This window comes from Chrysochloris asiatica, unplaced genomic scaffold (genome assembly GCF_000296735.1).
Source record: "Chrysochloris asiatica unplaced genomic scaffold, ChrAsi1.0 scaffold00051, whole genome shotgun sequence".
NCBI lineage: Eukaryota > Metazoa > Chordata > Mammalia > Afrosoricida > Chrysochloridae > Chrysochloris > Chrysochloris asiatica.
The window spans coordinates 671,522-689,467 of NW_006408569.1; the positions used below are offsets into that span (position 1 = coordinate 671,522).

Below are 17,946 nucleotides of genomic sequence, written 5' to 3' on the forward strand. Positions count from 1 at the left end.
GGTACCGACTCAATGGCACCTAACAACAACAACAAGAAAGTCGGAATCTTTACGTCAACAAGATAGCTAAGCTTCAAAATGCCCTATGAGACAGGCATCCAAGCACCCAGTTTATAAGAAGAGGAAGTTGAGTATCTATAACATAAAGGAATTTGGGCCAATGTCACCCAAACCTAGGTGGAGTTTGGGTTTGAACTCTTATCTTACCATCTACAATGCCTATACTCATTTCTCTAATTTAGAAAGCAGATGCTCAAGAATAGGGTGAAGATCATAATGTTCCAAAATAAAATTATATGATGCCTTTAAAAAAAACAAAAAAACAACAACACCCCCCCACAAACCACTGCATTAGGCCAATTAACTGGGATGTTCCATGAAACCATGACCCCAAGCCTCCAAACCAAGGAAGCTGCATTTAATCTTTTTATTTATTTTTGTCACTGTTGTAAATATATCCTATCACACAACTTTTGCCAATCCAACTCTTTCCAGGTGCCTGTGTTTGCTTTGAGCATTGTGTGTCCAATTCCCAGCACATAGCAAGCATACTAAACAGTAGTTGAGCGAATATGAACACAGTGACATGCAGAGGAAAATGCCTTATATAAAAGCTGCAGTCTTCTACACCAGGCTTAACATCACCTAAGAATAGTGGTCGAGTAAAGTAATGACATCTCTGTAAGATAAGCACTGAACTGCGAGCTACAATGTCAGCAGTTCGAGCCTACCAGCTGCTCCACAGGTGAAATATGAGGTTTTCTGCTCCTGCCAAAAATGTACAGCTTCAGTAACCCTATACAGGGTCATTATGAGTCAGAATCGACTTGCTGGCACGTAAAAACAACTTACTGATTTTTAGGGAAATGGACAACTGCTGTTTCTTACTTGTAAATTCCTCGTGACATATTTTCAATGTATTTAGCTTTGTCTTGTACTCCACAGTGGTAATGGTATGTCTTCACACAGGCTTTGATTTCACATCCGATAGTAGCACCGGGCTGACTGCAAAGTGTACATTTCTGTTACATGAAACAGAATGAAAGAATCATGAGCAGTTTTTCAAAGTTTATGCAATCTTACTTATTTTATTCTGGCATATTTCAGCCAAACATGTCAATTCACAAAAAACAAAACAAAACAAAAAGAAACCATCTATATTTTCTACTGGCAAAAAAGAGTACACTGAATTTATATGTAGCACATATATACTTATATGGAATCTTACTGCAATTTAATCCCTACTTTGATAAAGTTTCTAATATTAAATAATTCTCTCACATTGCCAATATATAACATTTGCAACACTGCCAACTCGTTAGAAAAACCATAATCACCAACAGAGATCTGGCACCTAACCAGAGTAAGATGCTCACTAATATTGCTAAAAACAACACACAAAAAAAGGACATTCTTTAGTATATTGGTTGGCACACCCCTCCACCTCTGATTAGATCCTTTCTTATTAGGAATATAGCAAAGAATTAGAAACCAGAAAAGCAACCTTCCTGAGAGGAATTCTTACCAAGTAGAAAACAGCATAGACTCTAACAAGGCTTGTCTGTCTTTTCAAGACTCCATTTGATCTACATCAATTTTGCTTAAAGAATATTTTGAGATTTGAAGGTGGTTGGTGAAGACAAAAGGAGTTGTGAGTCCGCTGAAATGCTAGGTTAAGCAGATTGCTTTACTGTACAGCCTTTTCTCTAGGATGGAAGTATACTAAATAGTTCCCAAGATACCCTTTTTTTTTGGGGGGGGGGGTAGAAGAGCATCTTGATGTACTAATTTCCTTTGGAATACACACAGGGAAATGCTAGGTTAGTGTTTACCAAGCTCTTCAGTAGTACAGAGATAAACAATAATTAATCAAGACAACTGGCACGTAACAAGTTGCTGTTACGTGCCAGCAAGTCACATACTTTGACTCTGGCTGCAGAACACATTGCTCTGCATGATATAAAGAAGTAATTTTAAAAATACTATAGGTCAGGGTGGAGAACGTGCAGCGAAATCATTTGGTTTGGCCCTGCCAAGGCAAGCATGGCTTCAGCCATCATATTGCTGTTGTTCTAAAGTGCAGCTGTTGAAAATCTGAACTGCCGACCATGTGGATCTACAGTGCCACACCAGGTCATCACATTTGTTGGTAAGTGCCTTCAAGTTGGTACTGACTCACAGCGACCCTATGTAGGGTTTCTGAGGAGTGGCTGGTGAGTTGGAACTGCCTAACTTGGAGTCCAGTGCATTAACCTGTAGTGCCATGCCAGGACTCCAAGCCATCACTGTTGGTGTTAGGTGCCATTGAGTCGGTACCGATTCATAGAGACTCTAAGAACAAAACACTGCCCGGTCCTGGGCCAACCTCACAATTGTTGCCACGCCGGAGCCCACTGATGCTGCCCCTTTGCCAATTCATCTCATTGTGTGTGTGGGGGGGTCTTCCTCTTTTTCTCTGACCCTCCACCTTACCAAACATGATATCCCTGCCCAGCGACTGGTCCCTCCTGACAATATGTCCGAAGTATGAGAGATGAAGTTTGGCCATCCTAGCCTCCAAGGAACACTCTGGCTGCACTTCTTCCAACACAGATCTGTTTCTTCTTTTGGCAGCCCATGGTACCTTTTGCTATTTTCCTCCAACACCACAACTCAAATGCATCAATTCTTCTACAGTCTTCCTTATTCACTGCCCAGCTTTCACATACATATGAGATTATTGAAGATTCCATGGCTTGGGTCAGGTGTACCTTAGTCCCCAAGATGACATCTTTGCTCTTCATCGCTTTAGAAAGGTCTTGTGCAGCAGATTTGCCTAATGCAATATGTCCTTTGATTTCCTGACTGCTGTTTCCATGAGTGTTGATGGTTGATCCAGGAAGAATGAAGTCTTTGACAACTTCAATCTTTTCTCCATCAATAAGAATGTTGTTTATTGGTTCAGTGTGAGGATTTTTGTTTTCTTTATGTTGAGATGTTATCCCTACAGAAGGCTGTGGCCTTTGATCTTCATCAGTAAATGTTTTAAGTCCTCTTCACTTTCAGCAAGCAAGGTTGTATCATCTGGATAGCGCAAGTTGTTAATGAGTCTTCCTCCAATCCTGATGCCATGTTTTTCTTCATAGAACCCAGCTTCTGAGTGTTTGTTCAGCATACAGGTTGAATAAATATGGTGAGTGAATACAACCCTGTCGCACAACTTTCTTAATTTTAAACCATTTAGTGTTCCCATGTTCTGTTCAAACAACTGCCTCGTGGTGTCGATGGATCTTGGCTGAAAGCAGAGAATACCAGAAAGATGTTTCCCTGTGCTTTATTGACTACGCAAGGCTTTCTATTGCAAAGGCTTTCGATTGTGTGGATCATGACAAGCTATGGACAACATTGCGAAGCATGAGTATTCCAGAACACTTAATTGTGCTCATGAGGAATCTGTACATGGACCAAGAGGCCATCACATTGGGGGTGAGTTAATTAAATGTTTGACCAAATATAACAGGCTAATTTTTTAAGTTGATAAATTTTAAGTTGATGTCATAAATTTTGACAGAAAAAAGGTTCCCCCATTCCTGCTATAGGCTCTATTTGGTAGCATTGGACTGTATATCATAAGGTCCGCGGTTCAAATATACCAGCTGCTCCTCAGGAGGAAGATGCAGCTTAATGCTCCCGCAAAGATCGAAAGCTTCAGAAGCCCAGTCTATACAGGATTCACAATGTGTCTGAACTGACTCGATGGCACTTAACAGCATAGACTCTATTGGAGTCCTGATGTGATACTATAGGACAAGCACTGGACTGCTAACCACAAGGTTGTTATTTCAAGTACACTAGCTGCTCCTTGGAAACCCTATTCCAGGTCACAATGAGTTGGAACCAACTAGACGGCACTTAACAACAACAATATAGGCTGCATTATGAAGGAGAGGAGTCCTGGTAGCACTGTAGGGTAAGCACTGGACTGCTAGCCACAAGGTCAGTGGTTCAAATCCACCAGCCACTCCATGGGAGAAAGATGAGGCTGTCTACTCCTGGAAAGAGTCACAGTCTTGGAAACCCTACACATGGTTGTTTCAATCAGAAACAAAAACACTGGCAGTGGGTTTGATTTGGGGGTTGGTTATAAAGGAGTTTTATTTCTAACAGACGTTGCTGCATCTAAAGAGCAGCCATTTGCACACTGCTAGCCTTCCAAGTGTCTTATCCAAATCCTTAATCAGACTATTAGAGATGCATTTTCATATATACCATCTAGTACAGGCTTATTTTAATGTTTACCTTTACCCTCAAAAGTGCCGTTCTGCAAAAAGCTATTTCTCATGGCTTCAGACCAAGATCATGGATGTGTGAGAGCATTAGATGAAATATTGAAGGGACATGCCACAATGGAGGGATGGGGCTTCTCACTGAATCCAAGGATCAACAGTATAACGCTCTGATGTGAGCCCCTCCCACCTGGGACTGTGACTCCCTCAAAAGTTGACACAGGATTGAATCGAGCCTTTAGATCTTAAACTTCCACTTGAAAACAAACATACGGAGCCCACTACTAGACTCAACGGCTATTCCTTGGCACCTCCTGAATCAAAATTAACTCTATTTAGGTCTCCATTAAAGTTCAAGGTGGGAGTCTCTAGGCTCTTCTTACTGACCCGATTCTCAAGCTCCCAAACTTTAGCTTGCACCTGTCCCCCCAACCTTATCCCCATGTTTGATACTATGCCTTAACCTCAGAGTTTGTGTCAAGAGCTCTGTGGCGTGGCCTGAAAATTTACAATTTGAGCAAGAACCCAGGTGTTGTTTAGAGCCGAAGCTCTAGCGTCAGCAGAAGTCTGGTATCACTTCAACCAGCTCCTTCCCCCACAATCAATCTCTTGCACATCTAATCTTGCCTTGACGTCTGCTTCTCAAAGGACCGAGACTGACGTACCTAACCCCCAGACAGAAAATCACATTGTTTATTATTCTAGGAATGACAAATTGAAGAGGAATGGCATGCAGTCATCATCAAAAAGAACAGTTCAAGATCTATCTTGAAGTACAGTGCTGTCTGTGATAGAATAATATGCCTACACCTACACTGAAGACCGGTTAATACAACTGTTATTTCAATTTACACATCAACCACTTATGCTATTGATGATGAATTCTACAATTTCTTCGGTCTGAAAATGATCAACCATGCAATCATGATGTATTGATAATTACTGGTGATCAGAAGGCAAAGACTGGAAAAAAAGAGGGAGGATCAGTGTTTGGAAAATATGGCCTTGATGATAAGAAACGATGCAGGACCAATGACGTCTTCCTTGCGTTGTTTAAACAGCATAAAAGATGCCTATTCACATGGGGTCTTCAACTTTTAAAGTGAAATACATACTGACATTTTCAAAAACAGAAAGCAAACATACAAGTAAAAATTGTGGGATATTCTATAGAAGTAACCCCCTTTCTTCAATAAATCAATGGCACACAAATCTCCTTCCCATCTTACCTGACCAAAACAAAACCAAAAAACTAACAAAAAGAATGAAGAAACTTCCCTAGATGATTTAGAGATTATTGAACAACAAAATGTAATGTGTGGTCCTTGTTTGGAGCTTGACTCACACATCTTTAAAAAAGACAGGAAAATACGACTATGAACTGAGGAATAAATGACACTGAAAAGTCCTTCTTCATTTTTGCAGTGTAAAGGTATTGGGATTAAGGAAGAAATTACTGAAGTTCTTACAAATGAGTCCTGAAATATGTAGCGGTGAAATGACATGTAGTCTGAAATCTGTTTGAAAGTGCTTCCAACAACAATGACAAAAGACAGAGGACATATGAGTGTTACTATGCTCTCAATCTTGATATGTTTGAAAACTTTCACAATAAAAAACACTTTGCATTCCACTGATACTTTATAATATTCATGAACTGTATAGGAATATTTGATCAGGAGACACTAATACTTAAAAAACCTTTCGTTTAAAAAGAAATAATCAGTGCTCAGTTCTCAGTGCTATACAAGTATTAAGAGTTAAAGAATTTTTCTTTAAGCAAACTTAAACAATTACACATAAGGGGGTTTCAAAGAGTTCATGGAAGTAAACGATAATGGAATATTTCAACAAAATTTTGAAGCCCCTCCATGACATTTTTACTTAATAAAGTATGTCACACTCACACCTTCGTTTTATTAGAAGATGCTCACATACCCCAAAATATAAACGTCAGTATAGTTTTAAGTAATAAAGTTACATAGAAGAGAGAAATATTATCTTCTTATTAATTACAAAAACCGTCCACAAAAAAAAAACCACTTTAATTTTTTGATGACTGGATAGATTTGAGAGGCACTCTAAATTTAAAGCAGAAAATCAAGAGCAACATCGTATAACCTCAATATTAAATTACAGACCATTCTTTTTCCTCGCTTAATCTCCTGAAGTACAGTTTTAATATCAAAATCTCCAAATTCTGCTCTTGATGTGGTTGTGAGCTGGACTGTGCCAGAAGAAAACAGCTAGAGAAGAAAAATGCAGGACTATTAACACCCAGAATCCTTGTGAGAAACAGATTCAACAACAAATTAACAAATGGGTCTTAGTTTAATTTCCTGACACAGGGAATTTCCCCTTAATAACTATATAGCAACTCAAGTATTTAAAAAATATATTTACATGGAGCCTTGATGTGGCGCAGTGGCTCAAACTCACCAGCCGGTCCTTGGAAACCCTATACAGGGTTGCTAAGAGTTGGGACCTAGTCGATGACACTCAGCAATGACAACATGATAAAAATATAAACCAAAGTAAGAATGAAATAGAACTGCAACTGGCAATGTGCAGTGCAGATGAAATACTGTCTTGCTTCAAACACCTGTGATTTGGAACTCTGTTGTCTCCCAAGTGTTGTACATTTCTGACAGGTTTTTAAGGGTTTAAATCAGCAAATTTCAATCACAGATGCAGATCAGAATCATCTGGGGATTTTCCCCTCAAAACAGACATGGGGGGGCCTGGGTGCACATATTTTGGATAAAGTCCCCAAGTAAATCTGTTGTGCATCTTTAATTAAGAATATCTGATATCTGTAAAAAACCTAAATATAAATGTGAGCAATACAATCTAATTCAAAAATACTTATGTATGTCTACCATATGTCAGGTCTGCATCTAAATAAATATGCAAAGATAAGATATACTCCTTGTCCTCAAGGAAGTGAAAAATACACTAGGAGAATTAGGCTATAGGTGAATAACTGCTAACAGGCATGTCAAGTTAATAATAGAGACATCTGTAACAGTATTACAAGGCTGAAAATCTTACACTAATAATGTAAGCTAGTCTAGTTAGTTACAGCCTATATGGAACATAATGACTATAATTGGAATGAAGTCTCTTGGTAGTGGACACCATTAATACACTTGGCTGCTAACTGAAAGGTTGGCTGTTCGAGTTCTCCCAGAGGCTCCTCAAGAAGAAAGGCCTGGTAATCTACTTCCAAAAACCAGCCATCGAAAACACTATGGAGCATAGCTCTCCTCTGATACCTATAGGATGGCCGTGAGTAGGAATCGACTTGACTCAACAACAACTAGTTATAATTAGGATTACTTCAAACCCTACTCAGGTATACGGGGAAAAAAGAAAGGCAGGAAAAAAGTACGGCAGTTGCTGTTGAGTTAACTCTGACTCAGGCAACTCGTTTCGGAGAACTGCATTCCATTCTGTAGGGTTTTCAATGGCTACAATCTTAAGGACCTAGATCACCAGGTCTTTCTTTTGAAGCGCTGGTGGGTAAATATGACCTGCCAACCTTCTGGTTACTAGTCAAGTGCAATTTATGCTATCCAGGAGCCTCTACTAAAGTGTAAAGGCTGCCACAGGACATGCTCTTCATAATTCGTAAACACCACAGCTGAGAAAATTGCTGTTTATTACTTGCTGAATGATTTTCGAAATAACTTGGGTTTAAAAGCACAATAAAAGAACCATGCTTACTTACCATGCACTTATAATGTGCAGCTGCCTTTTTGGCATTAAATATATGCAGTTTTCCTCTAGCTTCATTCTCTTCCTCGCCTACATGACAAAACCCACACCTAGGCCTGGTGTCACTAGGGCTGCTTCTGTGTGGGGACCTATCTCTCTGCCAACACAAAAGGAAAGAGAAAAAAATCATTTTTTTTAAATCCATGAAAATATGCTACCAGCACCATTACTGATTTAACATTTCAAATGCTGAACTTGAACTAGAAATAGCTGAAAGACTCATGGTGCTACAAAAAAGCACACAGAATCATTTACTTACATAGGAACTACTTTCCATTTCATCTGTCCCATGGGAGGATGTGGACCTGGTGTCTTCAGACAGCCCTTTAAAATTCGTTTTTCTTGGCCTTCCTTTACGACTTTTCTTTTTATTTTTAGGTGATGAGGGCTCCAGTTCATGCTCATTAAAAGTTTCTTCTAAATCAGCTGCTTAAAAATGAACAAAATGTTTATATGAACCAATCTTAAAATGCTCATGTATTTCTTAGAGTGAATCACCTCCAGAAATGAGGAAACCCAAAAATCCACACATGGGTACACACAGTCCCACACCACTGACTGTGATGGAGATGGTGGTCAAGTAAAAGCCATGGCGCCTCCTCCTCTCCTCACACAGACGCACTGGTGAGAGGCTCAAGCCTCAGCTAAAACCCAAATCCATGGCCACTGTGCGGAGTCTGACTCATAGGGAGCCCACAGGAGAGCGCAGGGTCACTCCTCAGCGTTTCCAAGACGGGTCATCTTTAAGAGAGTAGACGTCTCAGCTTTTTCCACATCTTTCAGCTGACCTTGCACTGAGCAGCCCAATGCTTTAACCCACTGTGCCAAAATGGCCTCCAAAAATGGTCTGTACTACGTTCAACGTAGCAACCTGGCATTTCCTATAAATGCAACAAAAATCCAATATATTGTTACTATAGCTTATTTTCTTTGATTTGTAATTTTGTAAAATTGTATTTTTGCCTGTATATATTAGTCAACATTTTCAAACTCTAGTAAATTGCTTTTTAGAATGAGCTCTTTTATTATCTTTTTTACCCTAGGTTTCTGTTTTACCCTTCACTATTGGCGGAATTAGAATACTTACCTACAAAATAAACTTACTAGAACTTGGAAAACAAAGGTAGGTTATCTTCACTGTCAAATAGTAGGCACTAGCCTGCTAACTACAAACCCACCAGTTATTCTGTGGGAGAGGGATGAGGCTTTCTGCTCCTGTACAGATTCAAAGCCTTGAAAACCCTAGACAGGGTCACTTTTAGCTGGAACCAACTCAATGGCAGTGGTTATTCTTCCAACACAGATCTATTGGTTCTTTTGGCAGCCCATGGCACTTTCAATATTCTCCTCCACCTGCATAACTCAAAAGCATCAATTTGTCTATGGTCTTCCTTATTAACTGTCCAGCTTTCGCATGCATATGAGGTTACTGAAAATACCATGGCTTGGATGAGGCACACCTTACTCCTCAAGCTGACATCTTTGCTCTTCAACACTTTAAAAAGGTCTTGTGCAGCAGATTTGCCTAATGCAATGCGTCCTCTGATTTCTTGATTGCTGCTTCCATGAGTGTTGATAGCTGATCCAAGAAGAATGACGTCCTTGACAACTTCAATCTTTTCTCCATTGATAAGAATGTTATTTATCAAGGTTGGGCAGTTTGAAAGATTGCTTTACAAAATGGTAAAGACTATAGTCATTCTCCAGATACTTAAGCAAAATGGGAAAGAACACATCCTAAGATGTATGACTTAATTCTGGTTATTTCTGTTCATTTCTAAAGCAGAAATTCCTTATAATAGGAAAGCATTATAGACCGTGGCAGTTTTGCTTAACGTTATTCACAAGCTTTTCTTCCACAGGAACTGGTTAAGAGCCCTGCAAACTCAGGTTTCACACAGACCTGTCAACTTACCGCAGTGCCATATCATCAAAAGGGTAAGAGTATCTGGGACGAGTGTGGGGCTTGCCTTTGGTACTTAGTAGTTGTGTGACTTTGAGCAAGCTCTTTAATTATCTTAAGCCTCAGTTGCTTTCATCCATTCTTCTGGTGAGGAATTGATACAGATAGGTTGTTTGGTGCTGTAGAGGCCATTTCTGACTCCCAGTGACCCCTCTGCACAACAGATTGAAACACTGCGCGGTCCTGCACCAGCCTCACAATTGTTGTCCAGCCCATTGTTACTGGCACTGTGTCAGTTCATCTGGTTGGGGTCTTCCTCGTTTTTGCAGACCCTCCATTTTACCAAGCATTATGTCTTCTGTAGGGACTGGTCCTTCCTGACAATATGTCCAAAAGTATGAAAGACAAAGTTTCACCATCGTCACGTCTAAGCCTTTGCTGTGCTTCTTCCAAAGCAGATCTGTGTTCTTCCAGCAGTCCATGGTGCTTTCACTATTCTTCTCCAACACCACAACTCAAATGCAGCCATTCTTCTAAGGCCCGCAAAATCAAGGCAGCCCTAACTGCAGTTATTACATTGTTGTTGTTGTTAAGTACTGTCGAGTGGGTTCTGATTCACAGCAATTCTGTATAGGCTTTCTGAAGAGCAGCTGGTAAGTTTGAACCACTGACCTTGTGGTCCAGTGCATTATCCTGTAGCACTATATCACGATAATAGCCATCACGTTTGGGGTGAGTTAATTAAATGTTTGACCAAATAGGTCAATTATTTTCGTATGGCCCATAAGTGATGTTATAAAGTTTGGCAGAAAAAAGGTTCCCCACCCTGGCTCTATTGACATCCTTATTCAGTGTCCAGCTTTCATATGCATACTTCGTTATTGTTGTTAAGTGCCCTCAAGTGACCCTGTATAGAGTTTCCAAGGTAGGTTTGAGCTGCTGACCGACCTTGAAGTTAGCAGTCCAGTGCTTATCCTACAGCAACACACCAGGACTCCATATGAGGCCATTGAAAATACCATGGCTTGAGTCGGTCAGGTGACATCTTTGCTCTTCAATACTTTGAAGCCTAGTGCAATGCGTCCTTTGATCTCTTAACTGCTGCTTTCATAAGCACTGATCCGTGGATCCAAGCCAAATGAAGTCTTTGACAACGTCAGTATATTTTCTGTTTATCATGATGTTATTTATTAGTTCAGTTGTGGTTATTAGTTCAGTTGTGAGGAGTTTCATTTCTTTACGTTGAGGTGCAGTCCATACTTTAAGACTGTAGTCTCTGACTTTCATCAGTAAGTGTTTCAAGTCCTCTTCACTTCCAGCAAGTAAGGTTGTGTCATCTGCATATGCCTCTCCTTCTTCCTAGTCTGTCTTAGTCTGGAAGTTCTGCTGAAACCTGTCCACCGTGGATGACCCTGCTGGTATTTCAAATACCGGTGGCGTAGCTTCCAGAGTCACAGCAACACAGAAGCCACCACAGTACGACAAACTGATGGATGAAAGGTGGATGTCTGGGATAGGCTCATCATACTTGTTACTCAGTTCAGTACACCGCAGGCAAGGGCTTAATAAACAAGAGTTGTTACTATTATTGAGAAACCCTGGTAGTGCAATGGGTGAAATTCTTAGTTGCTAACTGAAAGACCAGTGGTTTGAATGTCCCATCTGTGCCAAGGGAGAAGGCTGGGCCAGTCTCCTTCGGTAGATCTGTCTAGCCCTGGGGCAGTTCTTCTCAGTCACGTAGGGCCACTGTGAGTTGGAATGCACTCAATGGCAACAGGCTGGAAGTACCATTATTCATTACAATAAAATGAATTTGTTTTTACTTACAATATGGTTACTCAAAATCACATGACTATGTAGATCACAGTATTTTGAGTTTCTTTTAAGGAATTCAGAATATCATTTCTAGGCAGCTATTTTATTCTTGGGAAGTTTTTAGGACAAGGTCCTTTCACGGTTCAGCTTACCATGTCAGGACTAGAGAGAATGAAAGAACCCTTACACATTGCTGAACTTAAAATGGTGCAGCCATTCCAGAAAACACTCTGGCAGTTGCTCCAGAAAGTGAAATGCAGAATTAATTAACTGTATGATTCATCGATTCTGCTGCTAGGTACAAATGCAAAAAAAAAAAAAAACCATGTCGATGCAAAAAACTGTACACAAAAGTTCACAGCAGCAGGATGCATAAAAAGTGGAAACGACTCAAATGTCCATTAACTAATTAATGGATAACCAAAATGTGGTACTGGTGCTGGTACTGATGGCTGTGTGCTGTGCAGGTAGTTCAGACTCATAGAAACTCTGAAAAGGGTTTCCAAGACTGTAAATCTTTATGGGAGCAGAAAGCCGCCCCTTTCTCCCATGGAGCAGCTGGTGGATTTGAACTGCTGACCCTGCAGTTAGCAGCCAAAAGCATAACCCACTATACTATTAGAGCCCTTAGAAAATGTGGTATAAACATGAAATGGACTATTGTTGTTGTGAGGTGCCGACAAGTCGATTCCGACCCATAGCAACCCTGTATAGGGTTTCCAAGGAGCAGCTGGTGAGCCTGAACCGCTGACCTAGCAGTTCAAACGGCTTTGCAGTCTGGCACATTAACCCACAGCGCCACACCAGGACGCCCGAAATGGACTATTACTGGGCACTAAAAAGGAGTGAGATACTAATCGATACTTCAGCATCAGGGACCCTGAAAAAGTATGCTAGGCAGAAAAAAAACAGTCCCAAAGAACAAATATTGTGGCGGCGTGCCATGGTGATGTGCCGTGAAGTCAATTCTGACCCATAGCGACCCTGTACAGGGTTTCCGAGGCTATAAATCTGTACGGGAGCAGAAAGCCTCAGCTTTCTCCCATGGAGCGGCTGGTAGTTTTAAACTGCTGACCTAGCGGTTAGCAGCCCAATTCGTTCGTAACCACTACGCTACCAGTCCCATTTATATGAAATGTTCAGACTAGGCAAATCCATAGACAAGAAGTAGGTCGGGATGGGATGAGTGGAAGATGTGGGAATGGCGTTCACAGATTTGAGGCTTCTTTTCAGGATGGTGGATGAGTTAGTGGTGATGGTTGCATTGCCTTGTGAAGACACTAAACTCCGCTAGATAAAAGAGCAAGCCTGCAGGCTTCCTGGTAGTTCACTCAATGATGATACAGTCAGTGCCAGCGAGTTGGTTTTCTGAGGTGTGGCTCAGGTGGGTTTGAACTGCCAACCTTATGGCTAGCCGTATAGTGTTTACCCTACAGCACCACTCAGGACAGAAGATATTAATAAACTATGTTAGGTGTGATAGTGGTAGGCTTAAAAAGGAGTCGTTGTCTTATCTACTTAACGATTTACATTTAAAATGATGCTCTAATGTTCAGAGATTTGCTTCAAAATAAAAGGAGATGGAAGTAGATGGCGTTTAGATGAAACAAGATTAGCTATATGTTGATAATTAATTAAAGCTGGATGATATGCACATGGAAGGTCATTATGCTATTCTATTTGTGTATTCCTATGAAATTCTCCATAATACTTATATATGGAATCCTGGTGTGACCCTGTAGGATAAGCACTGAACTGCTATCTGCAAGGTCGGTGGTTCAAAGCTATCAGTTGCTCTTTGGAAATCCTATATAGGGTCGCTGTGAGTTGGTACTGACTTGTTGGCACTTAACAACAATATATGGCAGAAGGTGGTAGTTCTGGCTAGCAGTTATGACCACGTGACCAGTGGCAGAAACAAGGACTGTAATTATGAATATGTTGTTGTTGTTGTTAAAGTGTAGTCAAGTCGGTTCCGACCCATAGTGATCCTGTATAGTATTTCCAAGCAGTGGCCAGTGTGCTTGAGGTCCAAACTGACACTGCAGTGTCCAGTGCATTAACCCACAGCACCCCACCAGAACTCCATTGTAAATGCATGTGTGTGTGTATATATATATGTGTTGTTGTTGCCAAGTGCTGTTGAGTTGACTCTGACTCATAGCGAACCTGTAGCGAGAGGATTATTCATTAGACTAGCATAATGACTCTCCATGTACACATCATCCAAATATCTATATATACATAGCTCACTTCCAGTCCTAAGCACAATTACAGTAAAGGCCGGATCTGCTCTGGCATTCTCAGACCTCACTAGAACACGATCCCAGCCCCACACCCCAGCGCCGCATATCCCCATCCCAACCTATGTCATCATGACCTGGCCTATGCTTCACTACAGAATGAAGCTTAACTTCAAATCCCAACTCGACTCCAGCACTATTTTCTGGGCTTTGTTTTCCTCCTCAATCCAACAGGCACAATACGCCTACCTTGCAGGATGATATGAGAAAATGTCTCCAGTGCACAGTAGGTTCTGATCTTACTTCCCTACTTCCCAAACATTAAATGAAACTTAAAACTGAATGATGAAACTGCCTTGTAGCCTCAGTTTCCTCTGAACACTTCCTCCACCTCTTGCTTTAATTGAACCCTGGCAGCTCTTCTCTGAGCTTTTACTATTACCTTCTCAGGTGGTGGTGGTGGTGGTGGTGGTGGTGGTGGTGTGATGTGCCATGGAGTCAGTTCTGACTCACAGTGACCCTGTATAGGGTTTCCTAGGCTGTAAATCTTTACGGGAGCAGAAAGCCTCATCTTTCTCCCGAGGAGTGGCTGATGGATTCCAACTGCTGTCCTGTGATTTGCAGCATAATGCGAAACCCACCATGCTACTAGGGCTCCTCACGTGTGACGAGTTAAATACAAATGAACTATAATGAAGTAAACTTTATCATTTCGTCCCTCAATCACACGAGCCACATTTCATGTGCTGAATAACCCTCACCACTTGGAGTTCTATCAAACAGTGCTATTGAGCCCCGAGTTCTCTATCCCTCTATTAAAAGGCCTGCACTTCTGAGGTTCTCCCCCATCCATCTAAATTACAGCAAAAACTGTAATCTGAACACAGATCATCTGGAGATCTTGTCAAATTGTAAGTTCCTATTTCGGAGGTCAGGGGTGTGGCTTGAGAGGCTGCAGTTCTAACAAGAGACCAGGTGACACCAATTCTCAGGACCACAGACCACTTGAAGTAGAACAGAGACTTGCCACCTTCTCCCCCAGTAACGCTAACAATCACAACTGCCAGGAGTTGTACCGCTCACAGTCCTTTTCTCCAACTCCTGCCTCCATCCTGGGCAACACCTAGCCAATCAATCCGTTTTGTGATCTTCAGTGATGTCCTCCATTAACTACCTAATCCCTGTAATCACACCCAGACACCTGACTGAACTCCCGCCCTTAAGGGCTTTTGCTCCAATCACAGAGCTTCAATGATCTAACTCACAGCTGACACGTTTCTTTATCTAGCCAAGGTTTCTGTTCTATTCTAAGAACAAGAACCATGTTTTATGCATATTTTCACCACAGAAAAGGGGAAGCACATAATCCATTGACTTATTTATTACCACCACTTGGAGAACTCACAGTGTGCAGGTGTCTGGAACTCAACCTTTTCAAGCTTCACTGACCAATTTTCCCCGTAAGCACATTCCAACTTCAACGTCATTTAAGTAAATGTCATCATCAGTCATCCCTTTGTAAGAAACCTAGCAGTCATCTCCAGTATCCGGTTTTCCTCCATCCCTAGGTCATATCAATTCTACCTCCCAAATGCTCAAATTCTGGAGGTCAGCAGTCCAGGGCTTATCCTGCAGCGCTATACCAGGACCCCACTCTATAGACCAGTGCAATACAATTCTCCATCACAGTCCCTGGAAAATAAGCCTACAAGCCCCAATCCTAATTTATGATCATAAAAGCGAACATTTCTTTCCCTTAGAACAAATAATTCAAGTCCTGTTTCTGACAAAGAACTCATTAGCAAATAAATTCAAGCTAGATGAAAGTGGTACATATAAACTCGATACTTTACAATCATAATATGATGCTTCAAGTTCTACAATAAGAATACAAACATACTATACATGAAGGGGTTTTTAAAAGTTTGTGGAAAAAATGGAATAAAAATATAATGGAATTTTTCCATGAACTTTTTGAAGCCCTTTCATATGCCTGTAATACATGGGGGTCACAATGTGCTACAAATTTCAAATAAATTGTTTCACACATTTTAACTGTAATAATCCTTTCAGCTACACTAAAGGAAAAATCATCTTGAAAACTATGAAATAAGTCTCTCAGAGCAGTTGTTGTTAAGTGCCATCGAATCGGTTCCAACCCATAGCAACCCTGTATAGGATTTCCGAGGAGCAGCTGGTGAGCTTTAACTGCCAACCTTGCAATTCAAATGGCTTTGCAGTCTGGCGCATTAACCCACAGCGCGACACTCCACACACTCCAAGGTAGTCAAAATGAGCCTATGTAATGTTAGCTGCAATGATGTTTTGTGACCACTAGGTGGTACTACCAGCTTCAGAAATCTAGGGAATAAGAAGAGAAGGGGGCATTGTCTATATTAATCAGTACTGCCATCCTTCTCAAATCCTGTGAGGCAATCCTACATTTTAACTGTGCTGGTCCAGTATGCTTATTGAGCCCCAGTGTGGCGCTGTGGGTTAATGCGCTGGACTGCAAAGGTGGCGGTTCAAGCTCATCAGCCACTCCTCAGAACCGCTATACAGGGTCGCTATATGCCAGAACGGACTCAATGGCACTTAACAACAAAGTATGCTTATATACTTGTATTTGTATGATAGCACATTTCAATCCTTGGCTTAATATCTATGGTCAATAGAATTTACAGAGTACTAAGTACATGGTAAGGAGTTCTGGTAGTGTAGTGGCTACGAGTTGGGTTGCTAACCTCAAGGTCAGCAGTTCGAAACGACCAGCCATTCCGCGGGAGAAAGATGAGGCTTTCTGCATCCGTAAAGATTTCCAGCCTCGGAAACCCTGTACAAGGTCACTATGGGTTGGAACTGACTCCATGGCATATCACCGCCGCCACCACCAAGTACATGGTTATAATTTGAAGCAGATTCCTGGTGTGGCACTACACATCAGCACTGGACTGCTAATCACAAGGTTAGTGGTTCAAACCAACCAGCACTCCTTGGAAACCCTATATATACAGGGTTGCTATGAATTGGAACAACCTCGATGGCACTTAACAACAACAATCTGAAGCAATGAAAAGAGGGGAAACAATCTGAAGCAATGAAAAGAGGGGAGAGAGTTTGCACAAAAGAGTTTTCAGTTCAATTCTACAATTAAGTGGGGTGAGGGAGTGAAGGAAAGCACGTAAAGGTTTATCGGTTGCACTTCATTTATTGTCTCAGAAACATTCTTTTTTAAATCTAGTTTGTTCGCCTTACAAGTAACTTTTTACTAAAAAATACATTTTCAAGCAACACTTTATGAAGCATTAAGATAATCCTGAAGTCCAAAAGTAGAAACAATGCGATACTGTATTATTTAAAAAACAAGATCTAAGAGATATCAAAAGAAAAGAGTCCAAACATTGTAATATGTTATCACTGAGTTAGGTAAATCATTATAAAAGGAATAACTAACTAAAATGCCAATAACCGGGATGGAATTCTAACAAAAATCTTCATGATCTCAAGTCTAAATGGAGGGATACAACATCTCAGATTAAAGCCAAACCTCCTTATATGGCTAATCTGCTTGAAAAGGTTTTAAACAAGTCAGAATTCAATTTTGAGAACTCCCCACACCTTTAAACATCAAGAACAACTTGGCTAACTGTATGTGACCATGGCTAATGAGGACTACAAAACAAGGCTTCAACGTCTGTATTTGAAAATGATCTCTTATGGGTGTCTGTATTTTTTAAAAAGTACTTCATGGGAATAAAAGTTTAACAGAAAGCCTGGTGATCCAAAAATGTGTTAGGAGAACAAACAAGATGGCGGATCTGGTGGTCGTATAGCAGAGAGCTCCACCAACAGAATACCCGACCAAGCAGGCTCAGGGGATGGTCCCAGAACTCTGAACCACATATAAAGGAATACTTAGACGGTTGGAAGGCTCACAGCTGGG

General features: G+C 40.9%; 1 protein-coding gene across 3 annotated transcripts in view; it reads right to left on the minus strand.

The window, feature by feature from the left end:
• PHF6 (PHD finger protein 6) overlaps positions 1-17,946 on the minus strand; it is a 50,590-nt gene that overhangs the window by 13,163 nt on the left and 19,481 nt on the right. For 2 of the 3 annotated variants that reach the window (XM_006862805.1, XM_006862804.1), the window contains exons 5-8: positions 8,302-8,468; positions 7,996-8,139; positions 6,407-6,511; positions 889-1,022 (exon numbers count right to left, since the gene is read on the minus strand). In XM_006862805.1, coding sequence (XP_006862867.1) covers positions 889-1,022; positions 6,407-6,511; positions 7,996-8,139; positions 8,302-8,468 — 550 coding nt within the window. Of the gene's footprint in view, positions 1-888; positions 1,023-6,406; positions 6,512-7,995; positions 8,140-8,301; positions 8,472-17,946 lie in introns of all 3 variants that reach the window. The other variant, XM_006862803.1, reaches the window with a different exon arrangement.